Here is an 18,817-nt window from a genome sequence, read left to right as displayed (position 1 = left end):
ACTGATAAATGATTTGAATACATCATGTAAGTTCTTTTTTCAGAACCCCAGTGACTCTCAAAGGGAGAGCCAGCAAATGGATAGAGACAGACCTAGTGAGTTTGAGTGTCCTAAGTGCAAATGGACCTCATGTAGCCTTCGACGCCTTGAGAAACACGTAAATAAATGCCTTGATCTTGACTAAGAATCTCTGTTTCGAGGTCTAGTACCTAATAAAGAAGATGAACACACAACTTATATTGATCAATATTAATTGTATCTTCAGAAGTTTAAATACACGTGTATGCTCTATTTTTTATATTATATCTTAAGGTTTGTTTTGAACATAATTGTAACCTAACAAAACAAATACGAAGAGACATTACATTTTATATTTGAATATTTAAATGTTGTGAAAGTTTATCTAAGTAGTCTTTGAAAAATGCGAATGACATTTGAGTTTTGTTTAAAAAAATATTTCGTAATGAGCTTCCTCAGAAATCAGTTTATTTTATTACATGTAAATATGCTTGGGGCGTAGCTTGTAATGTATAAATTATTCCATGTTTTCAACTGACAAAATGCAACAAAGCAGAAAGTGATTCTTTAAATTTACATTTATATAAGAAAAAATGAATATGAATTAAATTTGCTGGCCAATAAAATTGTAATGCAAAAGGCATTTAAAGTTTGTGAATATTTTTTATTCAGGCAATTTTTACAAAATGAGACAAGATTATAATGAACATATGCCGGTATCATGGTGAAACACAATCCAAAATAATACTTTAAAAAATCAATGTTGAAACAATCTGATTGGCAATCATTACATCAAAAATACAGTAAAAATCTATTTAAGATAAGCTAATCAATATATAACAAATGTCACATTTAAGGTACCATTAAAAGCACATTGTCCATTAATATAAACTCATATGATTTTGCCAGACCTTCAGAACTCTTACTTTAGGAAATTACTACTAAGGTTTGATTTCGTATTTTGAAGTTTTATATTAAGATTAAGAGGACAGTAATTAAAGTAAATAATTTTTTTTTCTTACGTTTGCAATGTGTATTAGTTTTGCAATTTTAAAAGAATGTTATGTTTATAGTAACAAACATTTTGAAACTTTGTGTCCAATGATTAATAAACGAATACGAATCTTTTCTTTTAACTTTTACTTAAATTTTCTAAATTACAAATTACAATCATTTACACGAAAAAACATCTCTTATACATTGGAATAGAGCTTACTGCAGTTTCCTAATTTGCCCGAGGAAATGATTTTAAATTTATTCTTGCAAGAAGCAACAATCGTGTGAAGAAAGAATTCAATGTATAATTGTATTGTTGAAAAAACATGTATATCTTGTACCATAACGTTCTCATTATTTGTACATTATTATGACGATATGAAGTTACATTGAAAACGCAAAAGTTCCATTTCCTAGGATCTTTGTGAAAATGTAAAGAACCAGTCCATTTTACTTGTAAGCCGAAGGGGGTGGTAACCAGTTGGGGGAGATTGCTGTTGCGGAGGATATGCGTATTGGGGGTAGGCGGGCTGAGTCCCCGGAGGATAAGCAGCTGTGTTAACGTAACCGCCTCCATCCTGCACACCTTGAGGGATAAAAGAGAAGTGTAATTGAGTTCCATTATAACAAGCAGAAGATTCGTGAATTCTATACAAAAACCTGCATACCATTTAAACATATCCAAATTCTTGGAGAACATATAGTTTCTTGCTAGCTTTCAATTTGAGTTTTAATTTGTTTTGTTTGTTGGTATTTTTTTGGTTTTAATTTGAGGGGGGTTATTTTTGTATATTTTGATTTGAATGAAATGAATTTTGAAAAAAGAGAAAATTTCAATGTTTTTTACATTTGCTTAATTACAACATACACGTACCTCCAGTTGTTGTAGAGACAACAGCTACATTTGAACCAGCTGGCTGGAGTACTGTACCCCTGGCCGCCAGACGGCGTGATCTGATGCAGCAGAAGAATACCAGTAAAAATATGAGTACTGCTATGCCAATCAACGTTCCAATCACGGCTCCCACGTACCACGTACATGTACCTCTTTTTTGATTCCAGAATCCCAGTGACTCTCAAAGGGAGAAAATGGATAAAGACAAATCAAGAGAGTTTGAGTGTCCCAAGTGCAAATGGACCTCACGTAGTCTTCGACGCCTAGAGAGACACGTAAATAAATGCCTTGATCAGGACTAAGAAAGTTCTGTTTAGATGGTTTAGTAACTAGTAAAGAAGATGAACACCCAGTTTATGCTGATCAATATCAATTGTATCGTCAGAAATTTAAATACGCGTGTATGCTTTATTTTTTATATTATCTTTAATGTTTTTTTTAGCATAAACAAATATGAGGAAACATTTATCGTATTAAATATATTAGATTTTATAATATTATAGTATTATAACATTTATATTTAAATATACATGTTGTCAAAGTAGTCTTTGTAAATCCTAGTTGTGAATGACATTTGAAAATGTTTTAAGTCTAAGAATTTCTGCTTAGTGTTTAAAAAAAAAATTCGTAATGAACTCCTTCAGATATAACTGTCTTGTTTGTTACATGTAAATATGCTTGGGGTGAAGCTTGTCATGCATAAATTATGACATGTATCCAACTGACAAAATTTAATACAACAAACCAGAAAGTCAATTCATATTCACATTCACATGGGAAAAAAATGAATATGAATTGAATTTGTTGTCTAAAAGAATTGTAATGCAAAAAAGTATATAAACATTTTTATTTAGGCAATTTTTTTACAAAATGCAAACAAGATAATAATGAACATATATCATTGTGAAACACAATCCAAAATAATACTTTAAAAATCAATGTTGCAACAATCTGATTGGCAATCATTACATTAAACATACAACAACAAAAAATCTAATTAAAATAATATGATCAATAACGAACAGCACAATTAAGGTACAACATTAAAAGCACATATTCAATTAACATAAATTCATACAATTTCCCAGACCTTCAGAACTCTTAATGAAGGAAAGTACAACCAATGTTTCGATTTTTAAACAAAAAGTCTTGATATTAAGATTAAGAAGACAGTAATTTTAAGAAATTGATATTCTTTCTTACATGTTCATGCTATGTGTATTGTTTTTACATTTTTAAATTAAAGCTGTTGATTCAAATTTAAAAAGTTCTAGAATTTTTGCTTATGGGGACGAACATTTGAATATTTTTTGTGTCCAATAATTTCTTAAGTTTACATTGTCGATTTAAGGGGAAAAAATTAAGAAATGAATACAAATCTATTTGAAAAGAAAATTAATAAAATTTTCTAAATTACAAAGAACGATCTTTTTACATGAAAAAATATTTGCTCTTAGACATTGGAATAAAGCTTATGTAGTATCCTAATTGGCCTGAGGAAATGATATAAAATTTATGTAATCTCACAAGAAGCAACAATCGTGTTAGAAAGATGTCAACGTATTACTGTATTTGAAAAATACATGTCAAACAGTTTTATCGCCAATGTATATTTCTGCGATATGATATCTTTAGCAAAATTAGGTACTTTAGAAAAAAGGATTTACAATTTGTATATTATTATGACGATTTAAAAGTAACATTGAAAACGCAAAAGTTTGTAATGTTTGTAGGACCTTTTTAACCATTTCAATGAGCTAGTCCAATTCAATTGTAAGCCGGAGGGGGTTGGTACCCGGTAGGGGGAGCTTGCTGTTGCGGAGGATATGCGTATTGTGGGTAGGCGGGCTGAGTCCCCGGAGGATAAGCAGCTGTGTTAACGTAACCGCCTCCATACTGCACACCTTGAGGGATAAAAGAAAAGGGTCATTGAGTTCTATTAAAACAAGGAGTAGATTCATGAATTCTATACTTAATCATACCATTGAAACATTTCTAAAATCTGGGAAAAAATAGTATTTCTTGCTTACTCTCAGCTTGAGATTTAATTAAGTCTTTCCACCTTTCTGTGGAAAGACATTGCTTTTCTTCTGTAAATTCCTATTATTTTTCTTCCGCTGATTTTTTGTTTCGACATTTATCGAAGGGACTTTTTGTTCATCGTAAAGGTCATAAAAAGTTAGGAACAGATTTGACCCAACGCATATGAACTATGACCCCTTTCGAAGTTATTGCCCCTTTCGCAAGAAATGCTCGTTATCGCTACTCCTCCGAAACCGTTAACCATAGAGGTACGCTTGCTTCACCAATGTCTTCGACTAATTTAGTCGGTTCTCCAAACTGGGAAGTGCGAAAGAATTCCTAAACTCCTTCGAGTAGTTATTGCCCCTGAAAGTTTCAAAGCTTAAAATTTTTTTTAAAAACTTTTAAACGACAAGTGGTAAAGATCTGGGACCAACTGCATGAGATCTTATGACCTTTGACCTTGAAAAGTAGGTCAAGGTCAAAGGTCAAGGTCATTCAAAATATGAAAAAATTAAGTTTTTTTTGTAGCTCCTTTGTTCTTCAACAATTTTTAAACATGTTTGCATCTTTAATATGTACTCTTAAAACCATTTCAGAGATTTCATGCTTGTCCCCTAAGATTGACCCCTCTAAATGTTAATGCCCCTTTTAGTGTAAACCCTTGTTATCGCTACTCCTCCGAAACCGTAAACCGCAGACGTTCGAAACCTTCAACAATGTCTACGACTTATTTAGTAGACTCTTGAATCTATTCATTGCAAAAGGATTCGTCAACCATTTTTAGTAGTTATTGCTCCTTACAGTTTCTGATGTTTGCGAAGAACTAAAAACTTTTTAACGACAAGTTGTAAAGACATGGGGACAATGCATGAGATCTTTCTACCTTTGACCTTGAAGATAAGGTCAATGTCAAACGTCAAGGTCATTGGAAAAGTATTAAAATTCTTATATATGGGTTTTTGTTAAAATGACCTTGACCTTTGACCTTGACATTTGACCTTTGAACTTGACCCTCGCTCAAAAGTAATAAAGAAATATTCATTACCTTTACCTAGATTTAGCTTCAAGTGTTAATCTCATGTCTATCAGTGTTGTGTGTGTGGGTTTTTTTTTTTTGGATAACCTTGACCTTGATAAATGACCTTGACCTTTGACCCAAACGTCACATTCAAGCTTCAGTATGTGGAGGTATTTGTAACTCTCACGTTTACAAACGCTTATATAATATAACCCCCCCCCCCATCTCTCTGAAACAAAAAAAAAATCAATAGCGACATAGAAAATTTTTGTACAACCCAAAGGACATCACAGATCAAATTAAAATCCAGTTTAGCATGTAGAAGACACCTCAAAGAAAGTGCCCTGAGAGTTTTACGGTGAGTCTAAGTACGATTAAATTCTAGTGAATATCGGCAAAATCTACATTTTTTTTCTGTCTGAAATTTTAATTGTTGCTGAGTATAAAAATTAATTTAAGCTTGTATTGGCTATTTCTTCGATTGTTCTTAATGTCATCCGATTCTCCAGCTCTAATACGACATTTTAATACCAAATATTCTTGCTTTCTTTAGTATGTGGAATTTATTTCAATTTTATTTAGATTTAATATTAATTTGAATGAACCTCGAAAATAGCGATTTTTCCTGTCAAATAAATTTCCACGTTCTCAATGACACCGTTTTCTTCCTGAGATGCATGTTTCAAGTTTAATTTATGCTGGTAACTATTAATTAAATTCAAATAGAAATGATTATTTAATCTGACTTATGAGTTCAACAAATCTGTCAAAACGCACGTGGCCTTTTTCAAATAAATAAATTGCTACGCAACCTCAAATGCATGTTTTCCCGTTAATAGCAATATCATACTTGTTATCAGACAATATCCCTTACATTTTAACTCGAAAACAATCTCATTCAAACTCACATATACACCCAGGAGCTTGTCAGAAGTTTATTTACTGGAACCCCGGACCCCGGTAACTTAACTCGACAATAATACCAGTGATTTTCAACGGAACCCGTGGTCTAGTGGTTAGAGCGTTCGACTGCTAATCTGAAGGTCCCTGGATCGAATCCTCCGATAAGCATTTTTTTCTTTTTTTTTTTTTTTTGGTTGAATTTTTGATTTTTTGGCGTTTTTCTGGTGTGTTTTTTTTCTTCATTTTTTCAACCCAAATGACATGGAAAGACTTAAAAAGGTGGAAAGACGTCTTATTGTTCTCTGAACAATTAGTTTACTAGTTGTTTTTATGTTGTTATTTTTCTTTTCTTTCTTTTTCGATTCTTTGGGGGGGGGGGAGAGAAAGGGGGGATATTTGTAGATTTTGATTTGAAAGAGCGTATGGATTTTGAGAAAAAGTGAATGTTCCTGGAAAATTTGAACTCTTGAGTAAAGATTTTAATTTTTTTAGCTTTGTTTAATTAGAACATACACATACCTCCAGTTGTTGTAGAAACAACTGCTACATTGGATCCAGCTGGCTGGAGTACTGTGCCCCTAGCCGCCAGACGGCGTGGTCTGATGCAGCAGAAGAATACCACTAAAAATATGAGTACTGCTATGCCAATTAGAGTTCCAATCACGGCTCCCACGATCGAACCAACAGGTCTAATGAGAAATGTTAGAACATGCTAGAATTATTATCTCATTGGAACATGATATTTAAAATATTTTTCATCCTATGTCAGTTAAGAGAAGACTTATCATGCAGAAATTTTAATTATAACTTTAAAAAGAAGTGTGTTTTCTGAATGTAAAGAATGGATGCGTACAAGGCAAGGACAACCCCCCGCTCGGAGAAAAGGAAAAAACATTTTTCAAATCTAAAAGTTCATGAAAGCTATATTTTTCAAAATTATGGTTAATAAAATCTTTAACAAATTTAATACAGTACTGTATTTCATTGTTTCAATATATATTGTATTAATAATTTATTTTTTCACTCATGTTTTAAGAAACGTGAAAACAAAAATGAAAAAAAGCTTCACGTATGATTCGAACTCTCTCCATAGTGCAGGGTTGGCGCAAGACCGACCGCATTAACCACTACGTTACATGCATTATCGATATCTGTCAGTGTGATTTAAATGAACGGGTTTGTTGAAGCGTACATATTTTCAGAAATGTTCGATTTTTATATAGAATGGGTCCAGATTCCATTTTTTTTTTTTTGGACAAATGAAATAGATTTCCATCATTTAAGCGTTACTGAAGAAAGGAGACTTGACCCATTCAGGCTGTTCAAAATTCATCTTTAATGGTTCTACATGTAGTTAACCCATTTTCCACTAAATATGCTTAACTGTCAACTATGAAAAAAACATTGTCAAATGATAAGTAGTTCAGTAAAATAAAATAATAAAATGTTTTGAAGATAAAATTACTGAGAACATGATTTTAGAAAAAATATCATTTTTCCGTGAATTTTGAAAATTGAGAAATATTTTATCTCAGAGCGGGGGATTATCCACACCTTATACGCCCTCTTTCTTGGATATTTGATAGTTTATGAATCCACTGGATGCATAGTTATACATTTTTTTAATATTACCAGAAATGACAGGTGTAAAATGAACCTAAAAACGTTTGTTTGTGACGCTTTTACAGTGATGATCTTGAAACTGTACATAATGTTATATAGAATTTCAGTTTCATTTTGAATTATGTATTCCCTGCAAATGCAATATAAATTTTCGACAAAGAAAATATTCAAGGAATATATAACGAACAGTAATCGACCTCAAAAATTAGATGAACAATGTAAATATGCATAATTATATTATTAGAGTTCTGCAATAAAAGTAGAATTGCAATTTACAGTCCGTATATGTGCAAAAGCATAAATAAATTCGGAATTTAGAAAGAAAACAGTTTTCTTATACCTAACATATAATTAGCAATTACAGCATTGGTACCCCCTCACTGCTAGTTACATTATATAAAAGGAGAAAATAGGATTTAAAATTTTAAAATAAAAATTAACAAAAAAGCATAACAAGTACAGGATACGTTTTTCCTGATCATGACATGTTGCATAATCTGGGTGTGGCAGATCGGCAGGGAATGCTCAGTTCTCAAAGTCATCTGATCCCATCTAAAATGTTTTAGAGGTTTGTTTTTGCTCTGCTCTAATTTTGTTTCTTATTGATTGGATGTACTTGAATACTTTTCAATATCTCAAAATATTTATGTTATAAATTTTAGTAAAGAATCCTGTGAACTGAAGTAAAGATGGATATGGAAGACAGTGTTGTTGTCAAATATCATTGTGTTTAATGACAGATTATATGAATCAGGCATGCTTACACATAATAATAATAGCAGTAGTAGTAGGAGTAGGACGAGTAGGAGTCGTAATAACTATAGCAATAACTGGCATTCACCACATCTAAAACAAAAATACAAAAGTTAATGAGCAAACATTTACGAAACAACATTAAGCTTTCAATACATTTGAAAAAGAAAGGTTGCCATTTAATCTATTCCTTATAATTTAATTTTAAATCATTAAGTATAGAAGACAAAAAAAATTTCTTTTTAAAACGTCTTCAAAATTTTCATATTTTAAACGTAACAAGCGGATTGATACACTACGTTTTTTTTTTACATAAGTCATTGCAAACGAAGTTATATATTTAAACTTCTTTAAAATTATTTTGTTAACGTATTTCAGCTTATCAAATTTATGTAGAATCAGCGCTCTTATTCTTCGTCAAATCGCAAAATTCTTTGGCAACCATATAATATTTTTATAGTCAGGTAAATGTAATTTCATTCTCTCTCTCTTTCTCTCTCTCTCTTTACACCCTTTTTCTGTCTGTATGTCTGTCTACCTGCCTATCTATCCTTACTTTTTCACCTAAGATCTTGGAAACTGTAAATAGTTATAGTATGGCTGGATATCTTTACAAACATTTATAATGCTTTGCATTAAAACTTTTGTTCTTTATTCTGGTTACCAATAATATTGATTAATTGTTTATTGTTTAACGCCCAATATTTAAGAATCTCTCACTCATGAAGAAACTTCACCATAAACCGGGGCTTTCAGACTTTCACTGATATACTCGGCACTCAGGGTATTTGAGCAGTAAAGTACCTTTATAGTGCCAAAGCATGTCGTGACACGGAACCTCGTTATTTTAAGGTCTCTTCCGAAATATTCACAACTCAACTTTCACTTCAAGTGCCCGGGCCCATGTTGAAGTAACAGTTTGCTACCCATATTTTATCGACTTGGGCCAGTTGTCGCCGGCGTTCGAACTGACTACCTCCCGGGAAATTATTTTTCGAATTATACAGTTTAATATATGCTGTAACGCATGCTACATTCTGTTTTAAATATGAAAGAAAAGCGTTACAATTAACATGACCTTGAACTCAGACTTACTTTGCAAAAGATACCCTAGCCAATTTGATTTTAATGTTGTTTTTTTTTTGAGACGTAAACTTTTCATAGTTGTAACTCTAACATGTTAATGATTTCATGATACTGTATTTTCAAATACTTTACGATAGGCAGTAAAAAGTAAGCTTGTTTAAATACACAATCAATACTTCAGGATCGGCATTCTGCAATGTCTCGTGTTGACTGGCAGTTTAATTAAATACAAGCATATATTTTTATTATTTGAATGTTGTTTGAAAAACAAATTTCAATTTTAAAAATGATTTTTTAAAAATAATTTCAACGTATTTATCTATTTAAGGTTTTGGAATCAGCATTTGATGGTGAGACCTCTTCAATTGTCAAATTCTTTTTAATATTTTAATAACCATGGGTCTTTTTCTTTCCATAGAACGTTAAAGAAAAAGCTATCCACTTTTAAATTTATTTGAATATATTAATACCCGTGTTTTTTTCTTTCCAAAGAAATAGTTACACTGTAACCACTTTCTTTGATATATATTACGGAAAGCTACAAAACAAGCGACACATGCGTTTCTTGATTATGCATCGTGTTTAAACAACGAATACTGCGTATAATAAGATAACAGGAGCTTAGTTACAATAAATAAAAAAAAAACTTGTAATACTGTTATCAAAATCTTAATATTGACTTTATGATTTCAAATCGCACTAAAATAATACTCATTTGAAACCATCTTCAACTTCAAATTTTAAACGTTAATCGCTATTTTGTAAAGGTAAAACGATATTTAAATGCATCAGAAACTGATCATTCCTGAAAGTTCAATCACACCAAATACACAGGTATCATGCCTTAGTACCCAGAGGTACTTAATATACAGATGACATGTATATATACACTATAGGTTGTATGTACATACTGAATGGTGTTATTTAAACCCTTAAAATAAAAGACGCAAAAAAAGGTGGAAAGTGAAATGTAGCGCTGACGTCATCGATAAAGTTTTAAAAAATATCAATCAGTCAGTTTCACACACAACAGATACTTTAAAATTCATTAGTTCCTTGGCGCAGGAGTATTTAGATAAAGTATTCATTTATAGGACAGGAAATATTTAAAGCTCATACGGATAGTTAATCACCTGACATTCCTCAGGTTAAAAATCATTCGACGATAACAGCGAATATCCTGATAAAAAATCGTTGTCTTTTCGGTTTTGTATGTTGTATTTTTATTCATAGCTATACAATTTCCATTCTTTCAAAAGTCATTAAGCACCTAGTTTCTCATTAATTTTAGACTTTGAAAACAAAAGCAGCTTGCTTAAAATATTTATGGGAATACCTGTTTTCATTTGTATCCTGATTTATGGAATTCAAGAATAACTTAGGGTGGAAGACGGCGTCATTGATAATTTAAATCTTACACCTGGAAAGTTTGATTAGAATCAATGATAATAGAATGAACATTTTTAAGAAGACAATAGCTTACCTAAGAGTAGAATGCTAACAAACAGACTGAGTAAAGTTGAACACCAACACGCCATCTTTGGTTCAGATAAGACCTGCAAATATCACGTGACCGGTAATGTTTTGATTAAGCAGTTCCCAATCATTCAATAAAGAGAAATTGATTAGATTTAAAGTTGTGACGTAGTTTCCATACACGCTTACTTAAAATTATACCTTAAAACGTACTTTATTTATAACTTTTAATGAATATAAGGGAAAATTTAAACTATTGTGTTTAAAAAATTTACCTTGACACTTTTTCTGATATACTTAAAAGGAGAACTTTAAATTTTAAAGGTTAGCGTTATTGTAAGCCAATGACGACTCTTTTGTCGATTTCAGAAGTTTATTAAATAAATCCAATTTACAATTTTTCCGTGATCGTATAGTTTTAGAAATATTCGTTCCTGAAATATAATCAGAAAAGACCAATACAATTTTCATATAGATGTCCAAAGGGTCCGTCCAAAATATGAAGAGCTGAAGACTGAACTCTCAATAAATAAATAAACAAAAGTCCGAAAGAATGATTCCCAAAAATATAATAAGAGAGAGTTGATTATTTGATAATAAGACCGTGAATAAGAATAAGAGCGGGAATTAAGATCGGGAATAAAAACGGGAATACTCTTTTCTGACTAAAACAGGGTATTTTGTGCTCAGTGGGTATCCATGGTTCCGGATATAAAGATGAATTTCATTGGATAATTTACCATCACTAACTACCTACGCTTTGTCCGTAGGTCTGTCCGTTGACCTATGTACCCCAACATGGCACCACCATCAAATGTAGGTAAATACATGTTACTTATATTTATGGGTTCAGTCCCCATCTCTGCACCACAGGAGTTCTAGCCTTAAGCTCTTTTACTTATTTACTTCAAAGTTCCCAATTTTATTGCTCTTAGTCCAAACTCTAAATATTACCATTGTATTTACGTTCAAATTTTATTACTTACTATCGATGGGCTTGATTGGTCTATTCGGATCAATTTCATTACAAAATGATCTACAAAATTATGGTGCATTTGAACAAGAACAAAATACAATTTTTTTTGACAAGATAATAATTGTTTACAAAATTAAAGTCCTTTTTCCAATTATAAAGTCACCGAATCTGCGTCACTAATAAAATCCATTCTGATTTAATAAACCTTTATATCATTTTATTTTCACTGCTAAAAACTAAAAATGATTATGATATTTAAATTGTCTAAGTTTAAAATGTTCACACAATATGTCTCTGCTAAACCCTATAGGTTTACATTATCATTCCGTAAATACTTGTTGTTAGGTGCAAAATATATGCAATGTACATATAAATGTATGTACTTAAAACATATTGCTTTATAGAAACTTCACTGCTGGAAAACTCATGTATCTTTGTGTACGTAAGTTTCCTTGAGAAGTTGGACGTTAGTTTTTTCCAAACTATTTTAGGGTCAAAACTTAAACGACTCGTAATATCCATAAAAATATCAGTATTATGCTATAAGAAATACTGCATCAGAAATTACAACATTATAAGGTGATGAGTGTTTCATCTTTCAAACTGATATTCTGTAATATTTAAACGTTCAGGTGTCATTTTATTTGACATTCCATTGCGTACCTTCTACAATTTGAAAAATCAGAAAAAAAATAAAAACTTACATTGAACTTGCTCATTATTTAAAAAATAAAATACATGCATAACTTGCTGTGGCCTTCAATCGACGTTTAAATACATGTATATCGACGACGTTTTGTCAATTAAAACGGTAATTTCAATTTCTATGTCGATATGATATATCCTGGTGAGCTGAGATAAAAGATACTACAGAGTCTGACACAACTGTTTTATATTTGGATATTTTATTTGCAAAAAGATGGTAATGATAATCTAACAACAAAGCTGTATGATAAACGGGATAGCAAACTTTTCAATCGTCAACTTCCCTTACTTATGCAGCAATATATATTTTTATTATCTACATACGTTGTTTATATGTCTCAGTTGATTCGATACGCAAGAGCATGGTCTACGTATGAACAATTTCTAAAAACAAGTTAAATTATTGACAAAGAAGATGATATAAAGAGTATCAGTAGTCTTGTTTAAAATTACCATTTCTTATGTTCTATGTTCAATACAAAGACCTTGTACATGTAAGCAAATATAATTAATCATTGAGTCAAATGCTGAGTGACGTTTTCATACTAATAATAAGTCAATTATCTATACACTGAATTCACGACGGATTTTTCCCTTATTTACCGATCATGACAATGAGCACACGGCGGACGTGACTGGCAGACAGGAGATACTCACTCCTCCATGGTATCTGATTCCACCTCTGATGGTTTTTGAGGTCCGTGTTTGCTCTGGATGAACATATCTTGTACTTGCTCCCGTCTTGTATCCTCGGGTCCGTTACTGAACACTAAAGAATACAAAGAGATTAGGCTCCGCTACGTGTAATGTAAGCGTTCCAACATCTCATGATCATCGACAGGTCAAACATCGATTTTTACGCCCGCTCAGTAAAACGTATTGATTTATTTAGGAACAAACTTTCAAAGGTATAACAATTCTTTTTTCTTTTAACATGTATAGTGCAGTATCCAAAAATAAAAATTATAACATTTTTGCATTTAAGCTGGTATCATAGGCACTTCCAAACGGGATGTAAATGTCTGAAATTGTGTCATAATGAAGCATCAAAGATATTAACACTGTAATAGGCATATGTTGTGTTCCATTGTCTTTATTGTTTCAAATGTTAAAAAGATGAATTGTTTTATTCTTACTGGAACTCTATTAAGTAGACAATTTAAAAGCTAAAAACTATTCGTAAAAGGAATTTGTTCCCTTTTTCATTGCTCAGTGGTTTTATTTGAGTGGACCTATATAAAGCTGCCTACTTAGTCACTGTTCAGTGAAACTAGTTGTCACCGATGTAGACGGACATATCCTATACAGCATTCAGTAGCGAAAAAAATAAACGTGTATTTCTTCTAATGTAGAAGAGTAAGATACAAACAGAAATGTACAACAGTTGGGCTGTCAAATGCAGTGCACAAATAAACACAAATACACGTAACTGCAATAAAATGTAAACAGAGGTAATGTAAGATAACAAGCACGAATAGGTATCTCCATTTCCCGTCAATAACCGTAATAATAAAGCAGTCAGGTGAAACGAATGCGAAAGGTATTACCCGGTACTGATTTCGTATAAAATATCAAAAATGGCGTCTGCCTTTTTTCGAGTCGTCTTCTTCGTAAATAATGAAACCAGACGGTGTTAGAACTTCAGAAAAAAAATTTGAAATTCAAACCTACAGCCCTCCGTGAAAACATTTGCTTTTAGATTTTAAACACCATTATTCTATTTATACCCATTACTCAATAATCGTACGTTTTAACTTTATTTGATGATTCATATGATAAAATGAAGTTATATAGAGAATTTGCGATGGATTTTCCCGTGTTTTCCTTATAAGGAGAAATAGCACACAGCGGATGTCCCCGGTTGACAAGGAATGCCAACTCCTAAATGGCACCTGATCTCACTTTTGATGTTTTATAGGTCTGTGTTAACCCTGCCTTCAATTCTAGTGTTTATTGGACTTTTGAAATCTGATGCTTTTAATTGGATACAAAATAAATTTGAATAGTTTGAAAATCTAGATATTCCATCCTTTTTTTAATTTAACTTTGATCGATCGTTTTTGGTTTAATATCTTTATATACCTTTATATATTGGTTTTAAAAATACACCCCTTAACATTTGAATATGCTCAGGAATAACATATTACAAATTATTTTATAGAAACCTTAAATGCTTTTTTATCATTTGACGCATTATAAATTCATTGCTCAAAAACAGAATTCGTTACTTGAATTGTGTCAAATATAGCTATCATAAAATTTTTTGTATTTATTCTTTAAAGATAATTTAGGAAATGAACATAGAAAATAGTTTTTGAATTTTTTATAAGAATACGATAAAAAAAACCGAAGGTTAAAAACTAAGACATACACTATGACAAGCATTAAATATATAAACTATAATGCATTTCATGCTTAAATATTTCAACATCTTTTTTTTCGAAGTTTATAATTTCTTTCTATAATTATTTGAAAGTGATACAAGTACTTTTTTTTAAAAATGTGCAATTTAAGTTTTTAAAAAAAATTATTTACGAAGCAAAACAACTAAAATGACAATTTCTTTTGCATTTCTTGGTCCTTCTCAAAGAAGTCTTTAAAAGAAAGTAACAAAATAAGTGACTGTTAATTGCATAAAGTTAAAATAATTATTTGCATACATATATATTATTATTTCAAAAAAGGTATCTTGAACAAAGGTATGTCAACTTTTTTGAAAATACATAAATGCAAGCAAGTTTTGATAGTCACAAGAAATCTTCCACTAGGGAATTTATTTGTAAGGCGGAGGGGGTTGGGACCCAGTAGAAGGGTCTGGTTGTTGTTGAGGATAGGTGTATTGTGGGTAGGCAGGCTAGGTCCCTGGGGGATAGGCGGCCGGGTTGACGAAACCACCACCATACTGCACACCTTGTAGATGATAAAGAGAAGCAGTCTTTATAACAAATAAACACACCTATACATGCATATGCAATTATTTTTTCCTTTTTTTCTGAAGGATAAGTGTTTGAAAAAAAACAAGTATGGAAGATCTAATTTGGCTTAAACTTAATTTTGGTCAATTTTTTTTTCTGAACTTATTGGTAAAATTTACATTTTCTATGAAGTGACAAAATTCATTGAAACATTTTGATGCATTGATTAATACTGATGACAAAAAATTTTAAATAACCCAACCACGGTTAAAATAAACATGAAGGAATTTACACAAATCTCTTCAGAACTTAAGTTTCGTGAATCTTATTTATAAAGTCTATAAGAAGAGTTAGTCTTCAAAGATTGTGAGATTTTAGCTTGATCTAGATACATACCTCCAGTGTAAATTTACGACCTTGAACTTTGACCTTTTGACCTCAAAATCAAAAAGGGGTCTTCATTAGGCCACAGGGAGTTGATGTGTAAAATTGCATTGCAATAGCTCAAATAATTCTATAGATATCGTGTGGAAACGAAAGTGTTATAACAGACAGAATGTGCTTAATTAGGACCTTGAAATTTGCTCTTTTGACCTCAAAATCAAGAGGGTTCTTTTTTAGTCTATAGTGAGTTGCTATGCTAAATTTCATTGCAAAGGCTCAAAGGGTTCTCCAGATATCGTGTGGAAACGAATTTATACATTCTCTCTGTGTGTAACACTATCATTTCCAAGCGATATTTCAAGAAGGTTTTGAGCTTATGCAATGTAATTTTATACTAAAACTCAATAAGACCTCTCTCACCCCTCTCAAAGTGCCCCGCCCCGTTTGTTTTATCAGTATTTATAGTATTATTTGTCGCTATAAACCTAACCACGAGTGAGACGAAAGTAAATATTCTGCAGTTAGCTTGTATGAACGGCCAAATTGAAACATGCCAGTATATTTTAAGCACATTTCCTGAAATTGTTCACGAATTGGATCGGGAACGGAGGACAGTGGCACATTACGCAGCCCGAGACGGTGAGAAAAAAATCCTGAACATGCTTTTTTAAAAGTTTAGAACGACAAAAAATAGATTTAAGAGAACATAAAATGGTGATATAAATATTTTACACATAGCTTGTCTTTATGGATATGCAGAAATATGCTCAAAAATTATGTCGAAGAATACGGATATGCTTCATAAAAGAGATAAAGAGGGGCTACATGCGTTTCACTATGCAGCAGTCTGGGAAATAAGGATATTATCATTAATCTGCAGTCATTACTTCATGAAAGAACGTTCCACCAATGCGTTGACCAAAAAGATGAGATTAACATTTTGCAATTGGCATGTGTGCATAGAAAAACTGATATTATTATGCACATTGTTCAAAATATTCCTGAGCTTTTTGATTGTTGTGATTTTGAAGGCTGGACAATTGCTCACGTTGCGGCAAGGTCAGGAAATGTACACGTGTTGAAGTTTTTAACTGAGAGTCACATGCACATTGTAAACAAGAAAGATGTTTTACACAGCAAAATTCTACATGTTGTATGCTTATATGGGCGTTATGATATCTGCGAATTTTTTATCTCGAAATATCCGGAAATGATCAATCAAAAGGACAAAGAAAATTCTTGCTGCTAATGTTGGCAACATAGACATTCTGAAACTTTTTTGGAAAAAGAGACCCTTAAAAACTTTGATAGTGCCGAGCAGCATTTGATGCGTTTCGCCGCGCACAATTCATCTAACTGCAATGTTTTACATTTCCTTGTATCAAATTATCCTGAATTATTGTCACTGAAAGCAGATCCGATGGAATGTGACGGTAATGAAAAAACCGAATTTTTCGATTTGGGTTCGTATAATAATGAAATATCTAGAAACCGTAGTAAAAGAAATATTTTACAGTATTCAGCTGTAGATATTGATTAGACTTCCTTTTAGTTTGATTCTTTGATTATTTTTGAAAACAAGAACATTTGGGATTATTAAAAGGGTTTTTGACAATATCTAACTGGAAAATGTACATGATTTTGTGGGTTTTTTTTTTATTTTTTCTATTTTTAGCTCTACCTGTCAGATACTAGATGAGCTTATGCGACAGTAAGGTGTCCGTCGTCCATCCGTCTGTCCGTTTTTTAAAAAGCTACTCCTCATACAGTTTTGGTCTGCTTCCAGCCTTTTAGACAATCGTTAACAGCTCCTTTTTAATAAAAATGCAATTCATAAACTAACCTGGTCATTGGTTACTTGCAAAATTATTTTGTTAAACACATTTTGATTGCAAACACAAGTACTCATGTTGACATCGAAGGATACTTGAGTTTCTGATTGAAAAAATCTATGTAGTTTTTGGTGATCAGGTCTTTCAACAATCTATTGGAATTCCCATGGGTACCATTTGAACTCCTTTATTAGCCGACTTATTTCTGTATTCATCTGAAGCAGAATTTGTGCAAAAGCTTATGCGTGAAAAGAAGAAAACACTTGCTGTGGTCTTCAACTCAATATCTAGATATATCGACGACGTATTGTCATTTAACAATTGTGATTTTCATATCCATGTCAATACAATATATCCCGGGGAGCTTGGGATAAATGATACTACAGAATCTAACACATCTGTTTCATACTTGGATATTTTACTTTAAAAAACGTTAATGGTAATCTACCAACCTAGCTCTATGCTGAATATGATGACTAACTTTAAATTCCCTAACTTATCAGCAATATGCCTTCATCACATGCATGCGGCATTTATTTATCTCAGTTGATTCGATGCGCAAATACATGCTCTACGTATGAGCATTTTCTTTAAAATTATTGACAGACAAGTTGATAAAACAAGAATGTCTGCAGTCTCGTTTAAAGTCATCATTTTGTAGGTTCGTAGGTCGATACAGTGACCTTATTAGCAAATACATTTAACATTGCGTCAAATGCTGACCGACATTTTTCATACTTATTGTTAGTCAAATATCTTTTACTGAATTGACAGCGGATTTTTCCGTTATTTCCCGATTGTGACAAGAAGCACAAGGCGGGTTTGAACGGTCAGAAGAGAGTAGTCACCCCTACATGGCACCCGATCCCTCCTCTGATGTTTTGAAGATCCGTGTTTGCTCTTCTCCTATTGTGTAGTGTTTAATGGACTTGAATACTGTTCGCTATCCCCATATTTACATGTATGTCTGGACTTTAAATTTGGAGTACTGTTTGTTATTTCCTTATGTTTCATTGTATAAAATTTCATTGCAAAAACTTCTTGAGCTATCGCGAAGGAAATAAAGACGGAGAGGCAGACCAAAATTGATATCTCCTAATTGCAGTAAAAGTGATGGACAATATACATGTATATACAAGCTTTATAACGAGCAATTTTGTGAGAAGGATGGCCTCGTATATTGTACTGAAAAGGAGTTAACTGGATAATTGC

General features: G+C 32.0%; 1 protein-coding gene and 1 pseudogene across 1 annotated transcript; both read right to left on the bottom strand.

Moving 5' to 3' along the window:
• Positions 1–1,464: 1,464 nt before the first annotated feature.
• LOC134249554 (uncharacterized) lies at positions 1,465–2,875 on the bottom strand (annotated as a pseudogene).
• LOC134249556 (uncharacterized) lies at positions 2,743–10,888 on the bottom strand. Its single transcript, XM_062731890.1, has 4 exons — positions 10,801–10,888; positions 8,243–8,324; positions 6,375–6,544; positions 2,743–3,813 (listed from the first exon to the last, which is right to left on the bottom strand). Exons 1-4 carry the CDS (start codon positions 10,853–10,855, stop codon positions 3,677–3,679), a joined length of 444 nt encoding a protein of 147 aa, XP_062587874.1. The 5' UTR covers positions 10,856–10,888; the 3' UTR covers positions 2,743–3,676.
• Positions 10,889–18,817: the final 7,929 nt, after the last annotated feature.

Source organism: Saccostrea cucullata, unplaced genomic scaffold (assembly GCF_032062105.1).
Source record: "Saccostrea cucullata isolate Sc308-1 unplaced genomic scaffold, CSIRO_AGI_Scuc_v1 ctg1008, whole genome shotgun sequence".
Taxonomy (NCBI): domain Eukaryota; kingdom Metazoa; phylum Mollusca; class Bivalvia; order Ostreida; family Ostreidae; genus Saccostrea; species Saccostrea cuccullata.
The sequence above is the reverse complement of the archived record's forward strand: the minus strand, read 5'-3'. Positions and strand labels throughout refer to the sequence as shown.